General features: G+C 41.6%; 1 protein-coding gene across 1 annotated transcript in view; it reads left to right on the forward strand.

The window, feature by feature from the left end:
• Positions 1-14,554, forward strand: part of NNT (nicotinamide nucleotide transhydrogenase) — a 227,709-nt gene extending 213,155 nt beyond the window's left edge. Inside the window, exons 20-22 of the mRNA XM_063961809.1 lie at positions 10,368-10,486; positions 10,711-10,826; positions 11,858-14,554. Of these exons, the coding sequence (XP_063817879.1) occupies positions 10,368-10,486; positions 10,711-10,826; positions 11,858-12,007 (385 nt within the window). The 3' untranslated portion in view covers positions 12,008-14,554. The remainder of the gene's footprint in view (positions 1-10,367; positions 10,487-10,710; positions 10,827-11,857) is intronic.
• The last annotated feature ends 2,515 nt before the right edge of the window (positions 14,555-17,069 follow it).

Below are 17,069 nucleotides of genomic sequence, written 5' to 3' on the forward strand. Positions count from 1 at the left end.
GTAAACGTTGTTTACATATTTGTTTAATTCGCGTTTTTCACTTTTGTTATTTTTTATTTTTCCACGGTTTAACAGAGCAAAATAACTATGTAATGCTCTAAGGACAGATTATTTAGTGCGGGGTAATGAATGTTTAGCTTAGTCCTTTCCAATTAGAAGAGTTTGCCAACTTTTACGATTTGACTTCACCCAGTAGATGAAAGCTGCAACCTTTACCAAATGCTCAATGATTAACTTCCCCATTTAAGTGGCAAGCACATCCCCTGCTCAGGTGGCTGATGCTTCCTCCATTCACAAGACAGTCATATAACATATTATTCTCCTGCCCCTGCTGGTAAGAGAAAGTTGATGGTCAGTGCTGCTGGCAACGTTGTATGGGGAACACACGGATTGGTTGTGTCAGCTGTCCAATCGTCTGCTTTGGACATGTATCATTTGCAAAGCCCCAGGCCTCTCTACTTTAAACTCCAATGTTTCCTTGTAGTAAACGTGATAGGTGGCCATTACTCTGTTGAATCCATGTTGGACTACTCTCCAACACAGGTGCCGCATCAAAGCTGATGGGTTAAAATGTTTTTAAGTCCTAATGCTGTAGAAATAAAGGCATAACATCTGCAAATCCCCATATTAATTGGTAGATCTGATTTCAGTTGGGGACATAATGTAAAACCTCTGAAAAAGTACATTTGTAACATGACATTTTAGTATCTACCTGGAAAGTGCCATATACATTTGTGTCTTTATCTTACAAGAACAGCAGACGTTCATTTGCACCGAGGATGATCTGTTTTATTTCTTATATCAAGTATGCAGCCTTTCACTTTGTCTCGGGTATCACCTAATCCTTCAGACTGTCTATAAAACCCATATTCCTGATCTTGTGCAGACTTCAAATGTTCCATCCTCTGTCTTTCCACAATATCATGGAATCAGAAAATACAGTATCTTACATGGGATGTCTTGCTGCAGGTTACATCAGGTTCATACCCTATACAGCCAGTGCTCTAACATTGGGGTCTCAGATATTTTTTCTTTCCTTGCATGAGTTCAATATTTTATTATTATTATTATTATTATTATTAATAAACATTATTATTAAGGAGCCACAAGTGGTCAGTAGTGCTGTACACTGAACATACAAAAAGACCGTACATGCTAAGACAATACAGAAAAAGGAACACAGGGTAAGAAAGTCAAGGTAGGAAGTGGGAGACATGGCGGAGGCAGGAGGGTGAGGAAGGGCTACAAGGAGACATGGCTAAGTGGTGGATGGATTTGTATAAAGGCGACATCTAATTGCACACATTTACACTGGCTGGCTGTGGCAGATGCTGCCATAACCACCCGAGCACGGACTACCTTCCAGTCCTGTTCTTCCTGTGCCGATTGGTTTCTGTTTCCCTGACCTCCATTATATCAGCAAAGCAAACATTAAATTATGTGAGTGTTACATTGTTAAATAATTACACATGCTAATACTAGCTGTTTCAAAGTTCCGCTCACAGTATACAGTGCATTCGGAAAGTATTCATGGCGCTTCACTTTTTCCACATTTTTTTTGTGTTACAGCCTTATTTCAAAATGGAATAAATTAATTTTTCCCCCTCAAAATTCTACACACAATGGGCCTCATTCCGAGTTGATCGCATCAAACAACTTTTTGCTGCTGGTGCGATCAACTAATCTCCGCCTATGGGGGAGTGTATTTTAGCATAGAAGGGCTGCGAACGCTTTGCTATGCTAAAGTTTCACACAAAACAAGACTAGCCCTAAACCTACTTACTCTATGCGACAGATCCAGCGATGCAGGTCCCGGCTTTGACGTCAGACATCCAGCCTCCGTTCGCCTGGACACGCCTGCGTTTTTCTTACCACTCGCTGGAAACGGTGAGTATCCTCCCGCCTGTCCATCTTCTTGCGATCGCATTTGTGGCATTTGTCGCTGGCGGCGTCGTTGCCCGGTGACAATTGTCGCCAGGCAACGACGCACGTTCACAATGCGTACGCCGCGCATGTGCATTTCCGACCCATTTGCACCGCAGCAAGGAACTGCGTGCGAACGAGTCGGAACGACCCCCAATTTCCCATAATGACAATGTGAAAAAAGGTTGTTTTTTTTAGATTTTTGCAATTTTCTTAAAAATAAAAAAAGATAAGAAATCACATGTACATAAGTATTCAAAGCCTTTGCCATGAAGCTCAAAATTGAGCTCAGGTGCATCCTGTTTCCACTTATCTTTGATATGTTCCTGCAGCTTAATAGGAGTCCACCTGTGGTAAATTCAGTTGATTGGACATGATTTGGAAAGACACACACCTGTCTATATGAGGTCCCAGACTTGACAGTGCATGTCTGAGCACAAAAGTCAAAGGAATTGTCTGTAGACCTCCGAGACAGGATTGTCTTGGGGCACAAATCTGGGGAAGAGTACAGAAAAATATCTGCTGCTTTTGAAGGTCCCAGTGAGCACAGTGGCCTTCATCATCCATAAATGGAAGAAGTTCGGAACCACCAAGACTCTTCCTAGGTCACTCTGTCAGAGCTACAGCATTCCTCTGTGGAGAGAGGAAAACTTTCCAGAAGGACAAACATCTCTGCAGCAATCCACCAATCAGGCCTGTATGGTAAAGTGGCCAGACGGAAGCCACTCCTTATTAAAAAAAGTACATGGCAGCCTGCCTGGAGTTTGCCAAAATGCAACTGAAGGACTCTCCGACCATGAGAAACACAAAATTCTCTGATCTGATGAGACGAAGATTGAACTCTTTGCCAGGCGTCATGTTTGGAGGAAATCAGGCCCCGCTCATCACCAGGCCAATACCATTCCTACAGAAGCATGGTGGTGGCAGCATCATGCTGTGGGGATGTTTTTCAGCGGCAGGAACTTGGGAGACTAGTCAGGATAGAGGGAAAGATAAATGCAGCAATGTACAGAGACATCCTTTATGAAAACCTGCTCCAGAGTGCTCTTGGGGCGACTGTTCATCTTTCAGCAGGACATCGACCCTAAGCACACAGCCAAGATATCAAAGGAGTGGCTTCAGGACAACGCTGAATGTCCTTGAGTGGCCAGCCAGAGCCCAGACTTGAATCCGATTGAACATCTCTGGAGAGATCTGAAAATGGCTGTGCACCGACGCTTCCCATCCAACCTGATGGAGCATGAGAGGTGCTGCAAAGAGGAATGGGCGAAACTGCCTAAAGATAGGGCATCATATTCAAAAAGACTTGAGGCTGTAATTGCCGAAGATGCATCAACAAAGTACTGAGCAAAGGCTGTGAATACTTATGTACATGTGATTTCTTAATTTTTATTTTTAATAAATTTGCAAAAATCTCGAAAACTTTTTTCTCTTTGTCATTATAGGGTATTGTGTGTAGAATTTTGAGGGGAAAAAAAATAAATATATTCCATTTTGGATTAAGGCTGTAACATAATAAAATGTGGAAAAAGTGAAGCGCTGTGAATACTTTCCAGATGCACTGTACATGTTTATCCTGTTGCATCTGCCTTATTGAGACAGGAATTAATGTGATTTACTGTTTGCTTTCTGGGGTTGCAGCCTAGATTCTCCCTCATTAATTAGCTCACCAGTACATGTCAAGGGTCTTACTCATTGTGTCTCCTCTTCTCTATGGTCCACCATCACCAGATAAAATATGAAGCTTATCAGGTCCTTTGGTTAAGGTGAAAGGAGCTGGACCTCACAGCAGCTATTGCTCCCTCTGTAATGTATTTGTATGTCATTCTTTTGTGCAGAGTTGGGTAATGGACAGATGTTAAACACTTACTGGAAATTGCATATGACAGGAGTAGGCAGTCACAGATGAGCTGCATAAGACCACTCCAATGTTACGCTTTCAGTTATTGGCTTACTGTGTATGTTGTGAGAGACTCCTAATATTATGTCCCATGGCCCTATTCTGTTGTCTTATAATGCATCAAATACTCCCAAGGATGAAAGCAGAAGTGTGCCAGATGCTCCAGCAACGCATGTTATTTTCTGTTAAAGACCTGTAGGACAAATAGATATTTCTGGAGACCAGACAAAGCTAAAATTCCTATTTAATCATAAATAATAGGAAGCCGTATCTCGCGTGTCTAAAACATGACGTGGCATTTGTGGGACATGTACTATACCGCTAGTCATAGATTGAAATGTGCAGCAGATCATTCTACTTTACTAAGAAGCCTTCAGACATTGAGCTAAATGTGTATAAATAAAAATAAACCACTTGCGCCCCTTGCTGTGAGAGGCTGCTGAAACTGGATGTGAATATCACCAATCACAAAAACATGAGACAAATACGATACAATAGTTTCTGCGCACTTTCAGTGAGGTATAAGGTACCGTGTTTTCCACGTAATAAGCCAAAGAACTTGGTTGTTGTAATTGTGGAACGTAATCCTCTAGGAAATGTCAATTTAATCAGTCTGCATAGCAAAGTACTTTATCTTGATGTCAACACAGTTCCTCCAATTGTTTCAGTAATACACACACTTGATCTGTTGGCTCCACCTTGTTTGTTCACTATATGTGGCTTCTCTGTGTGGAACCTCTGAAGAATTTGTTCCTCAGTGGGCAGACAGTGTCTTCAGTCGGTGTTCACAATTCATGTAGGAGCTTACATGGTCTGGAAGCCTCCTTTATACATGATTAATCACCAAATGTGAAAGTGCCCAGTGCAGAAACGTGGGAGCTGGTCTGCACTGGGCACTTGCACATTTGGTGATTATTCGTGTATAAAGGTGGCTTCCGGACCGTGTAAACTCCTACTCCTACCGACTGGAGACACTGTCTGCCCAGGGAGGAACAAATTCTTCAGAGGTTCCACACAGAGAAACCACATAGAGTGAACAAACAAGGTGGAGCCAACAGATCAAGGGGTATATTCAATAAGGGTGGATTCATTCTGACATGCATTTGTTGGAATGGATCCGACCTCTCCTATTCAATCTCATCTCAATTTGACTTCTAAAGTTGAATTGAAATGAGGGACCGAGAGGGAGGGGGGGGGGGGGAGCCGCGCGCACAGCCGGCGGGCAGACGGAGGAGATGAGCGCTACAGTAGCGCTGCAGGAGTATGTCACACAGCCGCCCGACCTCGTGGCAGTGTCCATCCGACTCCAGCAAGCGTGACCTCACTTGCTGGAGCCGGGTGGACGCTGCAGTGAGCGGTGCGGCTGTGACATATCCTCGTGCTGTGCTGTAGCGCTGCTCCCCCCCCCCCCCCCTCTCCTCCTCTCGGGTCCCACATCTCCGTCCGACATTTTTTTTTATGTCGGACTGAGATGGTCGGAAACGGGGCCTAATCTTGTCGAATTTGGTCCCGTTTCCCTCAAAAGTACGTGAATCGGCAGCTATACCGCCGATTCACGTACTATTCGACAAGTCGAATTCCACGACTTGTCGAATAAAAACTGCTGGGACTGAATATATCCCAGAAAAAACTGACAGACTCACTATTCGACCTTAAAAAGTCGAAAACTGCCGTCTTTTCGACAGACGGCAGTTTTCGACCCTAATTGAATATACCCCCAAGTGTGTGGATTACTGAAACAATTGGAGGAACTGGGTTGACATCAAGATAGAGTACTTTGCTATGCAGACTGATTGATTTGACATTTCCTAGAGGATTACTTTCCACAATTACAACAACCAGGTTCTTTGGGTTATTATGTGGAAAACCCGGTACCTTATACCTCACTGAAAGTGCGCAGAAACTATTGTATCGTATTGGGCTAAATGTAATAGCCTTCCGAGTTGTCAGAGTTGCAGAACTTTCTGCGAGTCTGTCAGTTTTTTCTTAAAGCAGCAATAATTTGCAAGGCAAAACCAGGTAGGGTTTTCCTTGTAAATGATGGCTGCCTTAAAAAAAGACGGACAGACTTGCAGAAAGTTCCTCACCTCCGGCAACTAGGAGGTTATTACGTTTAGCCCTTTCTATCTCATAATGGTTCTGCTTTAGACTAAGGCCCACATTTATCAAGCCTTGGATAGTGATAAATTGCACGGTGATAAAGTACCAGCCAATCAGCTCCTAACTGTCATGTTACAGGCCGAGTTTGAAAAAAGGACAGCTAGGAGCTAATTTACTTTATCACCGTGCTATTTATCACTCTCCAAGGCTTGATAAATCTGCGACTAAAAGAGCAGTGATATATGCATTTACATTTAGGGCTATAAAAGGGATCTGTTTTTTATTCTCATTGTGTGAGGGACAAAGTACATGACTAAACAAATGATGGTACTCCCTCATTTCACCACAGCAAATACCTGCCATACATAAATATATACAAACAAAAGTACTGTTCATTTTTATTTAGTTATAAATGGAAAATCGTTATTTATGTATGGTTATTATATTAAACTATGCGCCTATCACCTATAAATCCTGTGGGTTGCCATTTTGTGGGTGGAGTTTGCATTCATGAGGATGCATTTTACTATCCATTCACTAATAACCAGAGAGTCTACAAAATGGCTGCCTGATCCGCACAAGTAAAATATGTCAGTAGTTAAAATTTTCTCCTCATAAGAAATGCTGCAATTTCTCCTGTCCATTTCGACAGCTTTACGTTTTGATATACCCAAAATAATAATGACCTTACGCTTAAGCGATACAGAAGCAGACATTACTTAGGGATGATAAGTTGCATAAAGTTTATCTGCTTGAGTTTTGATTTCCGAGCTTACCTATATAGTAAAGTCCAGATGACCTTATAGACCCTTACTTAACGCAGTGTAGAGCATCAGGTCAATTGTTTGCAAGTATTTGGTCACCGTTCATTTGGCTTTATATTTCACCACACACCACATGTCTTGCGCAAGTATGCCGTATAAAAGCACAACCATTAGTTCCACATACTTTGGCACTCTTTATGAAAACATATCCTATGATTTCAATAACTGGTTTTTGTTCGGTCTGCTCTAAACGTAATTGATCGTTGTCGTCTAGCTTTGTTAAATTATTATTTGCTATTTAGTATTCTGCAAATATTCTTTCTTGTTCAATCATGTGGCACATTGGCCAGTTTTAGAATTGTCTTCTACTTATTAAAATATAATTAATCCTGAATACGTTTTGATGGCTACATGTCAGAACCCACAATTAAAACTGCAAACGTATAATTTGCTTATCCTTTTAGGTTTTTTTTTCGGTTTTCCTTGATTTTTTTGTTAACATGAAAACAATGGAGTATTTCATTACAATACATTCTGCAAAAAATTGTTTTGCACAGTGAAAAAAGAAAACAAGAAAATAACAAAACAAAATTTAAGTAAAAACACTTTACTATAGTGACATAATAATAAGGGGATACGGTCAGCTTACCAGCGTTTGGGATACTGGCAGTTGGAAAATAGACGCCGGAATCCCAACATGGATCAAAATGCCAGCGTCAGAATCGCAACTGCCGGCATCCTGAAGTAAGTCGGACGGAGGGGGGTGGTTAGGTTTAGGCTGCGGGGAGGGGGGATTAGGGTTAGGCGCCACTGGAGATGGTTAGGGCTAGGCTGCTGGGGCGGGATGGTTAGGTTTAGGCACCACCAGGGAGAGTTAGGTTAGACCTGGCGTGGGGGAGGGGCGGTTTGGGTCAGGCTGTGGGAAGGGAGGGTTAAGGGGGTAGAAGGTAAGGGTTAGCTTACTTACCTTCCAGGAGTTGGCATCTTGCACATCCGGAAGCCACTGACGATATCATACCGTAGTCAGCATGAGAGTGTATGAAGTTGAAAAACTCTGTGGACATGGAAATTTCAACATTACAAACATTAGTGAATTGAATATTTCCCCCACAAGGACCAGATTTTATCATATGTTGGAAAATGATCGATGTCTGTTTCGGGCCACCTTTTCGTTTTCCCAAACTGGGTTTGAAAGTCTAAAATATTCTTAATTAATGGTTCAAATTGAATCCAAAAGATTTTGATTACTGGAATTAAATACTGTACTCTTTTGAGAAAATTATTAAACCATTCCAGAGGAAAAGAAGCTATACGTTTAGGTGTCAGAGTTTCTTCGTATTGGCAATTCCAGAGGAACTTGTCTTCTAAATTTTATCCCATTTCACCCTCTTTTGTATTTGTACCCTCATCTCTCCCCTTTTGTAACATGTAATGCCGGTTAATATATGCATTTGAACCCATTTAATCCTTGTATCAAGTGAAGCATCCTTTTAGGGAAGTAGATCTGTTGCACCACTTCTCAAAACGGTATAAATATATATATATATATATATATATATATATATATATATATATATATATATATATATAAGGGGCTCGAAAGATGGACAAGTGGCAACACCATCTGTGTAAAGCTGGGTTATAGGTCTATAACTGGATGGTGTGGAGGGAGATGTGTATCGGACAGGAATGCTCCGCACACCCCAGGCCTGTTAAGCGCCTCTGTTGTGAAGACGCATTATGAAGTCCGGTCCAAGCCTATGGCTGTGATACCAGTGTTCCCCTTCTCTGTGCCTGACTTCTATACAAGCACGGATGACTTAATTCTCGCATCCACTGAGAAGAGTCAGGAATACAGCGTGTTTGGTCCAGGTGGTTGGGACAATTTGCAGCCTCTTGCTAATGCCTATTATCTGACACATCTAACTACCTCTGTATATTTAGCAGACCTTCCATCTCACTCTCTTAATTATCGATGACTCACGCTCTTCAAAGGCGTTTGGCATTCCCGGAATTTTTTCCATCCTTTCAACATTTTTCCCACCCCTAATGTTTTCCCATAACTTTTTATTAGTCCTATATAATTCTGCTGGAGAACAATTGATGCTGGTGGTGCTAGGAATTTTCCTGCTGTAATGTAGCCTTTTGTCTGATTCCTGTACACATATCATGCAATTTCTGAACATTTGTCGTTATGTACAGCTGGGTTTCTCTGCTAGCTAAAATACAGATTGCAAAAAATGATATATTGTCAAGTCTGTGTAAAAAGCTTATTTTCCCAGTCAAATTTATTTAGTTGATTTCTTCATTACCTACCGAGAGCCTAACAATGAACTAATTGCTGTAAGCATCCATTCTTTCTGTATTAATAAATTGACTCACTTTTTCTGTTCCCTGTCTCTCTACATATGTATAGGTTTATTAAAATTGGGGTCCCGTGACGATGGGCTGCAGGCTTAACTGTTTTGATCAAAAAAATCCCCTCTGTTATATTTGCTACATACATATAGATTTGCAGTATCTTATTGTTAGCGCTGATAGCAAATGTCTCTCTGTTTTGTATAAATATGGCATTAATACTGCCATGCAGCTGGTACCATGTGCAATTTGGGCAAAACAGAGTGTGGGTATATTTATTTTCTGCTTTGTTTCAATATATTTATCCTAGTTTATTTGTTGGTGAAAAAGCAGTCTGTGATCCTTTAACAGATCATTATCTTTTTTTAATATATATTTTTTTCTTGGGAGAAGGGGGAGATCTCTATTTTTTTGGGGGGGATGGAAGAGATATCTATCTATCTATCTATCTATCTATCTATCTATCTATCTATCTATCTATCTATCTATCTATCTATCTATCTATCTATCTATCTGTGTGAGTGTGTGAAAGCCCTCACTTACTGTCTCATCACTAATACTCTTATTTCCTGATATGTTAGAAAGCTGAAATGTAACAGGTATTCTGCAGGTAGTTCGAATTTTAATAAACCTCCCCAAGGGGATAAAAAGGGGGATGACATAATGACATCATTACCAATGCGTGGCTTGCATTGCTTCAACGATCACGCCCAAACGGACAATCTGATCAAAATTTGGATTGCACCTCCAGTGTGTAGACTTGAATAAACTACAAAAGTGGTCCTGTCACTTTTTACCGTATGTGCTACGGGTGCTCCTCGGGTAACGCCAAGAACCTATTTACTTACATTAAGACGTCTCAAATGTACATCTCTATAGATTTACCCAATTTTTAACAGTCTGTTATATTTGCAATAGTGAAAACAAGAAACTCCCGTGCGAAGAACAGGTAGAACAGCTAGTTATCAATGCAAGTGTATATTTCTTAGAATAATAATATTCTCCAGTAATCAAAACAGACTATTTAAGTCGTTTACAAAAGGCATTAGACACCAGCTACTATTTGTGGTCACCATATTGCCAGTGGAAGCCAATATATGTACCCTTGTGATTTCTCCCTTTCACTTCACACAGTAATCTCTGTCTGACAGGCAGGGTTCTCAGTACCTGCTGTTCTGGTCTGCTGAGATGTTCTGTCATGGTCCTGTATACCTCTTGCAATATGGTGGTGCTTTATAAATAAAATAATAATTCTACCAAATATTAAATGATATGGAATTTAATCTGTAATCACTAATCTGCTATTATATGTTATTTTCTAGGTTTGGTATCCACCCGGTAGCAGGACGTATGCCCGGTCAACTGAACGTACTTTTGGCTGAAGCAGGTGTTCCGTACGATATTGTGCTGGAGATGGATGAGATCAATGAAGATTTCCCAGGTAAGAGGGATTACATCCTGATCATTCGCATTGAATTCGAAGGCAGTAGTGTCATCGAATCAGTCAGCCCTAAACGTGAAGTGTTTTTCTTTAGTTTAGCAAAGGAATAAATGGGGAAAGTAAACCATGGGGCAGCTGTCCTATGAAGAGTATTGATGAAAGGGTTAAGCAATGTGTTATATTTCCTGATACAACTGATTGTTGCCGATTCCCTGTCTACCTAGAAACTGATCTGGTCCTTGTGATTGGTGCCAATGACACAGTCAACTCCGCTGCTCAAGAGGATCCCAATTCTATAATTGCTGGTATGCCCGTTCTGGAGGTGTGGAAAGCTAAACAGGTACGGACCTTAATCACAGCCCCTAGATACTTTAATGCCAGTTACTCTTTTTTGCTAAGGTTGTGGCCACACATTGCGTTTTAGTGGGTCCCGTTCATGGCGGCCTATGCGGCCGCGCACACATGCGGCATTCAACGCACCCAACCGCAGCATGCTGTGGTTCAGCCGGACGAAAGGACAACCTGATTTCAAGGAGAACACATACATTTGAATGTATGTGTTCACACAGTGCTGTACTGTGGCATCCTGCAAAAAGTCTGTGTGAATCCACATAGTGTTCTCACCAGACCAAAGCCCTGTGAAACGGGTCAAGTGAAAATCCTGTGTGGCCCTAGCTTTAGACATATTTATATATTTGTTCATTTTTATTATTAAAAAAAATAAAATCTAGGTACACATAAGACGATATGTCATCTTGGTGCAGATCGGAACAATATATATCGGCCATATTGTGTAGTTTGTGCGGCCGAACATGCACTCCCACGGGTCGTTCTCTTTGTTGTCCCATCGGTAACAGTCGTGCCATCAGCTGGGTTACACATCGTTATAATGTGTACCCAGCTTCAGACACACTTTACTGCATTCTCTAGTGCTCCCTTAACTGCTACACCAGGAGAGTTATACCCCTTTCACATACCCTGGTCGAGGCGCAGTGTGAAAGCGCCAAAGTGAATAACCCGGGTTGAGCAACCCTGCATTTCAACCCGGGATAATCAACCGGGTCTCAGAAAAAGGTGCTGATTGGCTGTTTGTGTCTGCTCAGAAGTCCATTTTAAATCACATCGCAGTATTTAACATGGGTGACCTGGGTTCAGCGTGAAAGGCACCAACCTGGGAATAACCCGGGTTGAAATTACAATGTGAAAGGGTCTGAGGCTGCTTGGACCCATATTCAAAAGACCTGGGTTTGTGATGTGAAAGCGGTAATAGCTTTGTCCTTTCCGATTTACAACATATCTTTCTCCTTGTACCATAATTATAGATTAAACTGGTAATTTTGCTACAAGCTGATGTTTATGTTTTACTTGCAGGTTATTGTAATGAAGAGGTCTCTTGGTGTTGGATACGCTGCTGTTGACAACCCCATCTTCTACAAACCCAACACTAATATGCTGTTAGGAGATGCCAAGAAGACCTGTGATGCTCTGCAGTCTAAAGTGCGGGAGGCCTTGCACAACTAGAGGCCCCTAGTGGATTTTATACAAACACTCTCTACTGGCCAGTGTTGCCCGTTTTGAAATAAAACCCAATTTTTATGCTAGAACTTGTTCGCTTTAAAGGAAGACCGGTATTACGTGGCTGAAACAAACAGAATATGGGACCTGGTATTATGAGCCGTTGATGCCAGTTTTTGCATGAGCCTGTTCAAAAGAAGAATACTGTACATGAAAGCAATTAATGTTTTATATATTTCTAAGTAACTGTAGCATACGGCCTTTCTTAACAATTACAATGCATTGAAGTTTTATAATGTGAAGTTTAGAGACCTTATTTTGTTACCCTCCTGATCTCAGTGAGTTCTGCATTTTGACTGAAATGGTCCCAGTAATGTATTCAGTGACACAAGAAGTTTCCAATCTGTTGGGGATATTGGTTCTAGCTTCTCACAAACCAGTTTGTAACCAGCTGGAGCACTGGAAAGTTGACTGGGCTAAGACAAAACTGTAGCCAATTGCAGCATTGACTCAATTAAGCTTTGGAACATTCAAAGAGTGGCCACCAAGTTGTAGCTCATCGATGCGTTAGATTGTTCAAGGGCTAGATCAACGTGTAGCCAATCAGAACATTGCAAACTTTACGGCGGAGCTGCGGCCAATCGATTTGCTCCTAAGTTTTACCTATACGATGACACAGCTTCCATGTAGGTAATTCTTCATGGTGCACCATATGTTGAATAATGTTGAAATAAACAAAGCTGTTTTCATGAAGAAATAGATGCTAATTAAAAAAAAAAAGGCACATTTTTAGGTGAACTTTTTTACATTTTCAATGATAAATATACATGAACCCAGCACACGCAATCCTGTTTAATCTAATTAATTTAAGTAATTTATCCTATAATGCCAAAAGTCTAGAGACTTATCCAGACTGTTACGGTGACGATCAAAAGTCCGTTTAATAACCAATGTTGTTGCCAGTTAGTGTTAACGGGGGAATGGCCCAACTTGTAGCTAACGGAGCATTGCAACAACGAAGACTTGCAGTCAAGTAGAGCATAACAATATTCAGAGGTTTACACTATCCAGCCAATCCAAGCATTAGATAATGCACGCAAAGGGTAATGCTGCCAGCTGTCAAAGAAACCGTAATACAAATTGTGTGAAATATGCTAGCATAACATCCATGCACCCCACTTCTAACACCAATATATTATGTTCTGACTGTATTATTGTGGTATGTTGTAACAAAGTAGTATTTTTGTTAATTTCTGACAGCATTGTGAACATTACAGAAGGACTAGTTTGTGGCATGCACTTGAAGAATAGAACGAACTGTTCTTTATTGCATATGTATAGAGAATGTAACTATAGAACCACTGTAGGTACAAGCTGAATACTGCGTATTAAAGGGATAAGCTAGCAACACAAACTACTTCTCTAAAGTTGAGATTGAACTCGAAAGCAATCATCTATACAGAATTCTTTGCATTAATCACTAATTGGGTGTCACTGGATTTGTGTTGATAAAGGACTTAACTTGACCATAAACTATACCATTAATCACTTTAAATTTTTTTTTTTTTACTAAACATCCATATCAAGTTTGTCATGTTAACACTATCTAATGTTGAAGCAGCTTTTAGTAATAAGATACAGAACGTTTCGCACCTCACCTGCTGCCTTAGAAAGAGTAACCTTACCGAAATGAAACAAAACGATTCATAGGATATAGATATATATATATATATACACATACATGTATATGTTTGTTCAGTAAGATGCTAGCCTGAAACCATGGCATCATGATTGCTCTCAGGTAACCATCTGTAGAGAAGGAAACAGACAACAACACGCAAGGCCGTGTAACATTATGTGGTCGACTGGTCACGTGCAGTTCTTAAAATTTCCACATCTCAGGTTATCTTCTAGCACTATCCATGGATTGGAAAATAAATATATATATATATATATATATATATATATATATATATGGGGAGAGTCTTTATTAAGATTTAAGGGCTGCAGGTAATCTATGTGACACTGCAGACTGTGCCTCTTTGACGTCCCTAGGAAATACCGCGGGGCAGTGATTATGCCATTTCCCCCATGACAGGCTGTGTTCTCACATATTTTAGCTCAGCCCACAAAATGGACGCCTTTTTTTCATGTGGGCAACAGGTGCCATTTTAAAGGCATTTCTCTTCCAGTTCTTGTCATTGTTCTCCACAGCGACAGATGATAGAACAGGATTGGTGGTTTTTATGTAGATTCTTATGTTCAGACCTCATCAGCTGTAAACGCATTTTGTCTCCATGTTTTCTGACTGATGTCATTTGTGTCGGTCATCTCCCAGTTTGTTTCAGAACATAAAACACATTAACCTTTTGGCTTTGTGTATAACATTAGGAGTTTTCCTTTTGAAGTGATACAGGTTCCTATTGGTAGATGATGATGATAAACTGACGTGACCGTGGCCACACACTTATTATTTGTGACGATTCCTCTAGCACTGAATAAGTTAATTCTCAGCTGTACCATCTTGAAATCCATTAAACAAGTTAACTTAAATGGTTTCACTGCTGTCCTGCTTTCTGTCATCGCAAAGGAATAAAAAGTTGACGGGTAGGTGTTTTATTATATTTAAATGTATACTAAATTAATGAATTTATTTGTAATGTTTGTTAATTTAGATAGTGTTCTCCCCGGCAGGTTGCTAATACTGGGTTGCCACATTGAGTTTTTATTCCTGACACGCCAAAATAAACAAAGGGCCCATAGGAGATGCTTCCATGTGGGGCTGCAACTTTAACTGCCAGGAATTAGTTTTAAATATGTACAACGTTGCAGACGAAGCACAGCGGAACTTGGCGTGAATAAAGCTGCAGTTGCTGCATCGTAGCACTGTGCATTTAGATACAGACTCATCACACACACATGTACAAGTGTCGCATATCAAATTAATTAATGAAGTCTCGTTAAGCGGTTTTGTGGCATCAACTAAGACGCACATTCAAGCGAATAAGACGATCCTGAAAAACACATGCCCTCCTACTATTGTCCTTTGCCGGTGATGGTGGTTTTTCCTTAAGAGATTAAGGGGGACATGTACTAAGCAGTGATAAAAGTGGAGAAGTAAGCCAGTAGAGAAGTTGCTCATGGCAACCAATCAGCATTGACGTAACATTTAAAATTTGCAAACTACAAAAGTATACAGAGCAGCTGATCGGTTGCCATGGGCAGCTTCTCCACTTTTATCACTGCTTAGTACATCTCCTCCTAAAGACAAACCTCACCTTATACCAGTGGTTTTCAAACCGGGTGCCACAGGTTGGTGAGCTCAGGACCAAATTAAATTATTTATGCTCAATGTGATGGTCAAAACCAGTGCTGGCAGCTGCCAATCAAACAATTACGTGGACAACAAAATTGCAGCATGGCCACCACCACATAACTGACGCAACGGGTGACAGGTAAGCGCAATTCAGTTACATTTATAGGGCAGGATTCAAATGTCCCCGTCTCGCCCGCCGGCTTTATTCTAATGTTACTGGCGACCGGCGTGACAAGTTTATTTCAGCTCGCTACCCCCAGGGTAAGATTTTTATTCCCCCCATGTTTGCTGAATTTCTCAAACTTTTGGCCTAGAGGTGCGTGAAAAAAAATACTGATACGCTATGGCACCATGATTCATTAAAATTTGGGAACCATTGCCTTAGGACACTTGCTTGTGAAACATTAGCAAGCTCCTGCCAAACACGCCCTTAGTCACACCTGTTTCACATTCACTGATGTCTCTTGTTGCAGCCATTTTAGCCGTAATCATAGGCAACAAGGGCCAGAAATATTTTTTAGATATCACCCTGACGATGCAGAATGATACTTGCTTAATTATAGCATGAGCCATGCCCACGAGGAACCACTAACTTTCAATGTGTTTGGTGTCTCACATTTTATTTAGATGTTTCCGTTTTGTCCCTTCTTCCTATATATATGATGCAGAAAATCCTTGAACCTAAAGGGGGGTGTACACGGAGCGATGTACAGCTAATTTCTAAGTAATCTGACTAGATTGCTTAGAAATTAGCTGAACATGGCTCCGTGTGTAGGGGTGCCGGCGACAGCGATGCGCGGTCCTGCACTGCGCTATTGCTGGTGCTAGAATGGCCTGCATGCAGGCACAATCTAGCAGGTCGCTCATTTCACCGCTGGGTGAAATGAGTTGCCCCCCGTGTCCGTCTTCCCCCTCCCTCAGCACATCGCGCTGTGCTCAGCGGGGAAGAAAGATGTGCTAGACCGCTCAGCACACAACTCTGGGGAAACCTCCCCGGCAGTGCGGCCCTTTAACCCTGAATAACTTAGAATGTATTCCTGGTAGAAGCACATTGTGAACTTCTACAAGCTGAAACCGTAACCCCTTCCCCGCTCAGGTTTTCTCATACGTCCTAAAGGATGCTGGGGTCACATCAAGAACCGTGGGGTATAGACGGGATCCGCAGGAGACATGGGCACTTTAAGACTTTCAAAGGGTGTGAACTGGCTCCTCCCTCTATGCCCTTCTCCAGACTCCAGTTTAGCATCTGTGCCCAATGAGACTGGATGCACTTTGAGGAGCTCTACTGAGTTTCTCTGAAAAAGACTTATGTTAGATTTTTTATTTTCAGGGAGTACTGGCAACAGTCTCCCTGCTTCGTGGGACTTAGGGGAGAGAGGCGTACCTACTTCTGTGAGTTTAAAGGCTCTGCTTCTTTGGCTACAGGACACCATTAGCTCCTGAGGGTCTGATCGCTAGGTACGCCTAGATGCTCGTTCCCAGAGCCCGCCGTCACCCCCCTTGCAGAGCCAGAAGTCAGAAGACAGGTGAGTAGAAGAAGAAAAGAAGACTTCAGTGACGGCTTCTGAGGTACCGCAGCACTCGCACGCTGCGCGCCATGCTCCCACACACAGCGACACTACAGGGTGCGGGGAGGGGGCGCCCTGGGCAGCATATATGACCTCTATAAGTAACTGGCAAGAGCGGACATAGTGCCAGGGCACTGTCCGGACCCCCGCCAGTATAAAAATGTATTTGAAAAGAGCGGGTCTG

This window comes from Pseudophryne corroboree, chromosome 1, assembly GCF_028390025.1.
Source record: "Pseudophryne corroboree isolate aPseCor3 chromosome 1, aPseCor3.hap2, whole genome shotgun sequence".
Taxonomy (NCBI): Eukaryota; Metazoa; Chordata; class Amphibia; order Anura; family Myobatrachidae; genus Pseudophryne; species Pseudophryne corroboree.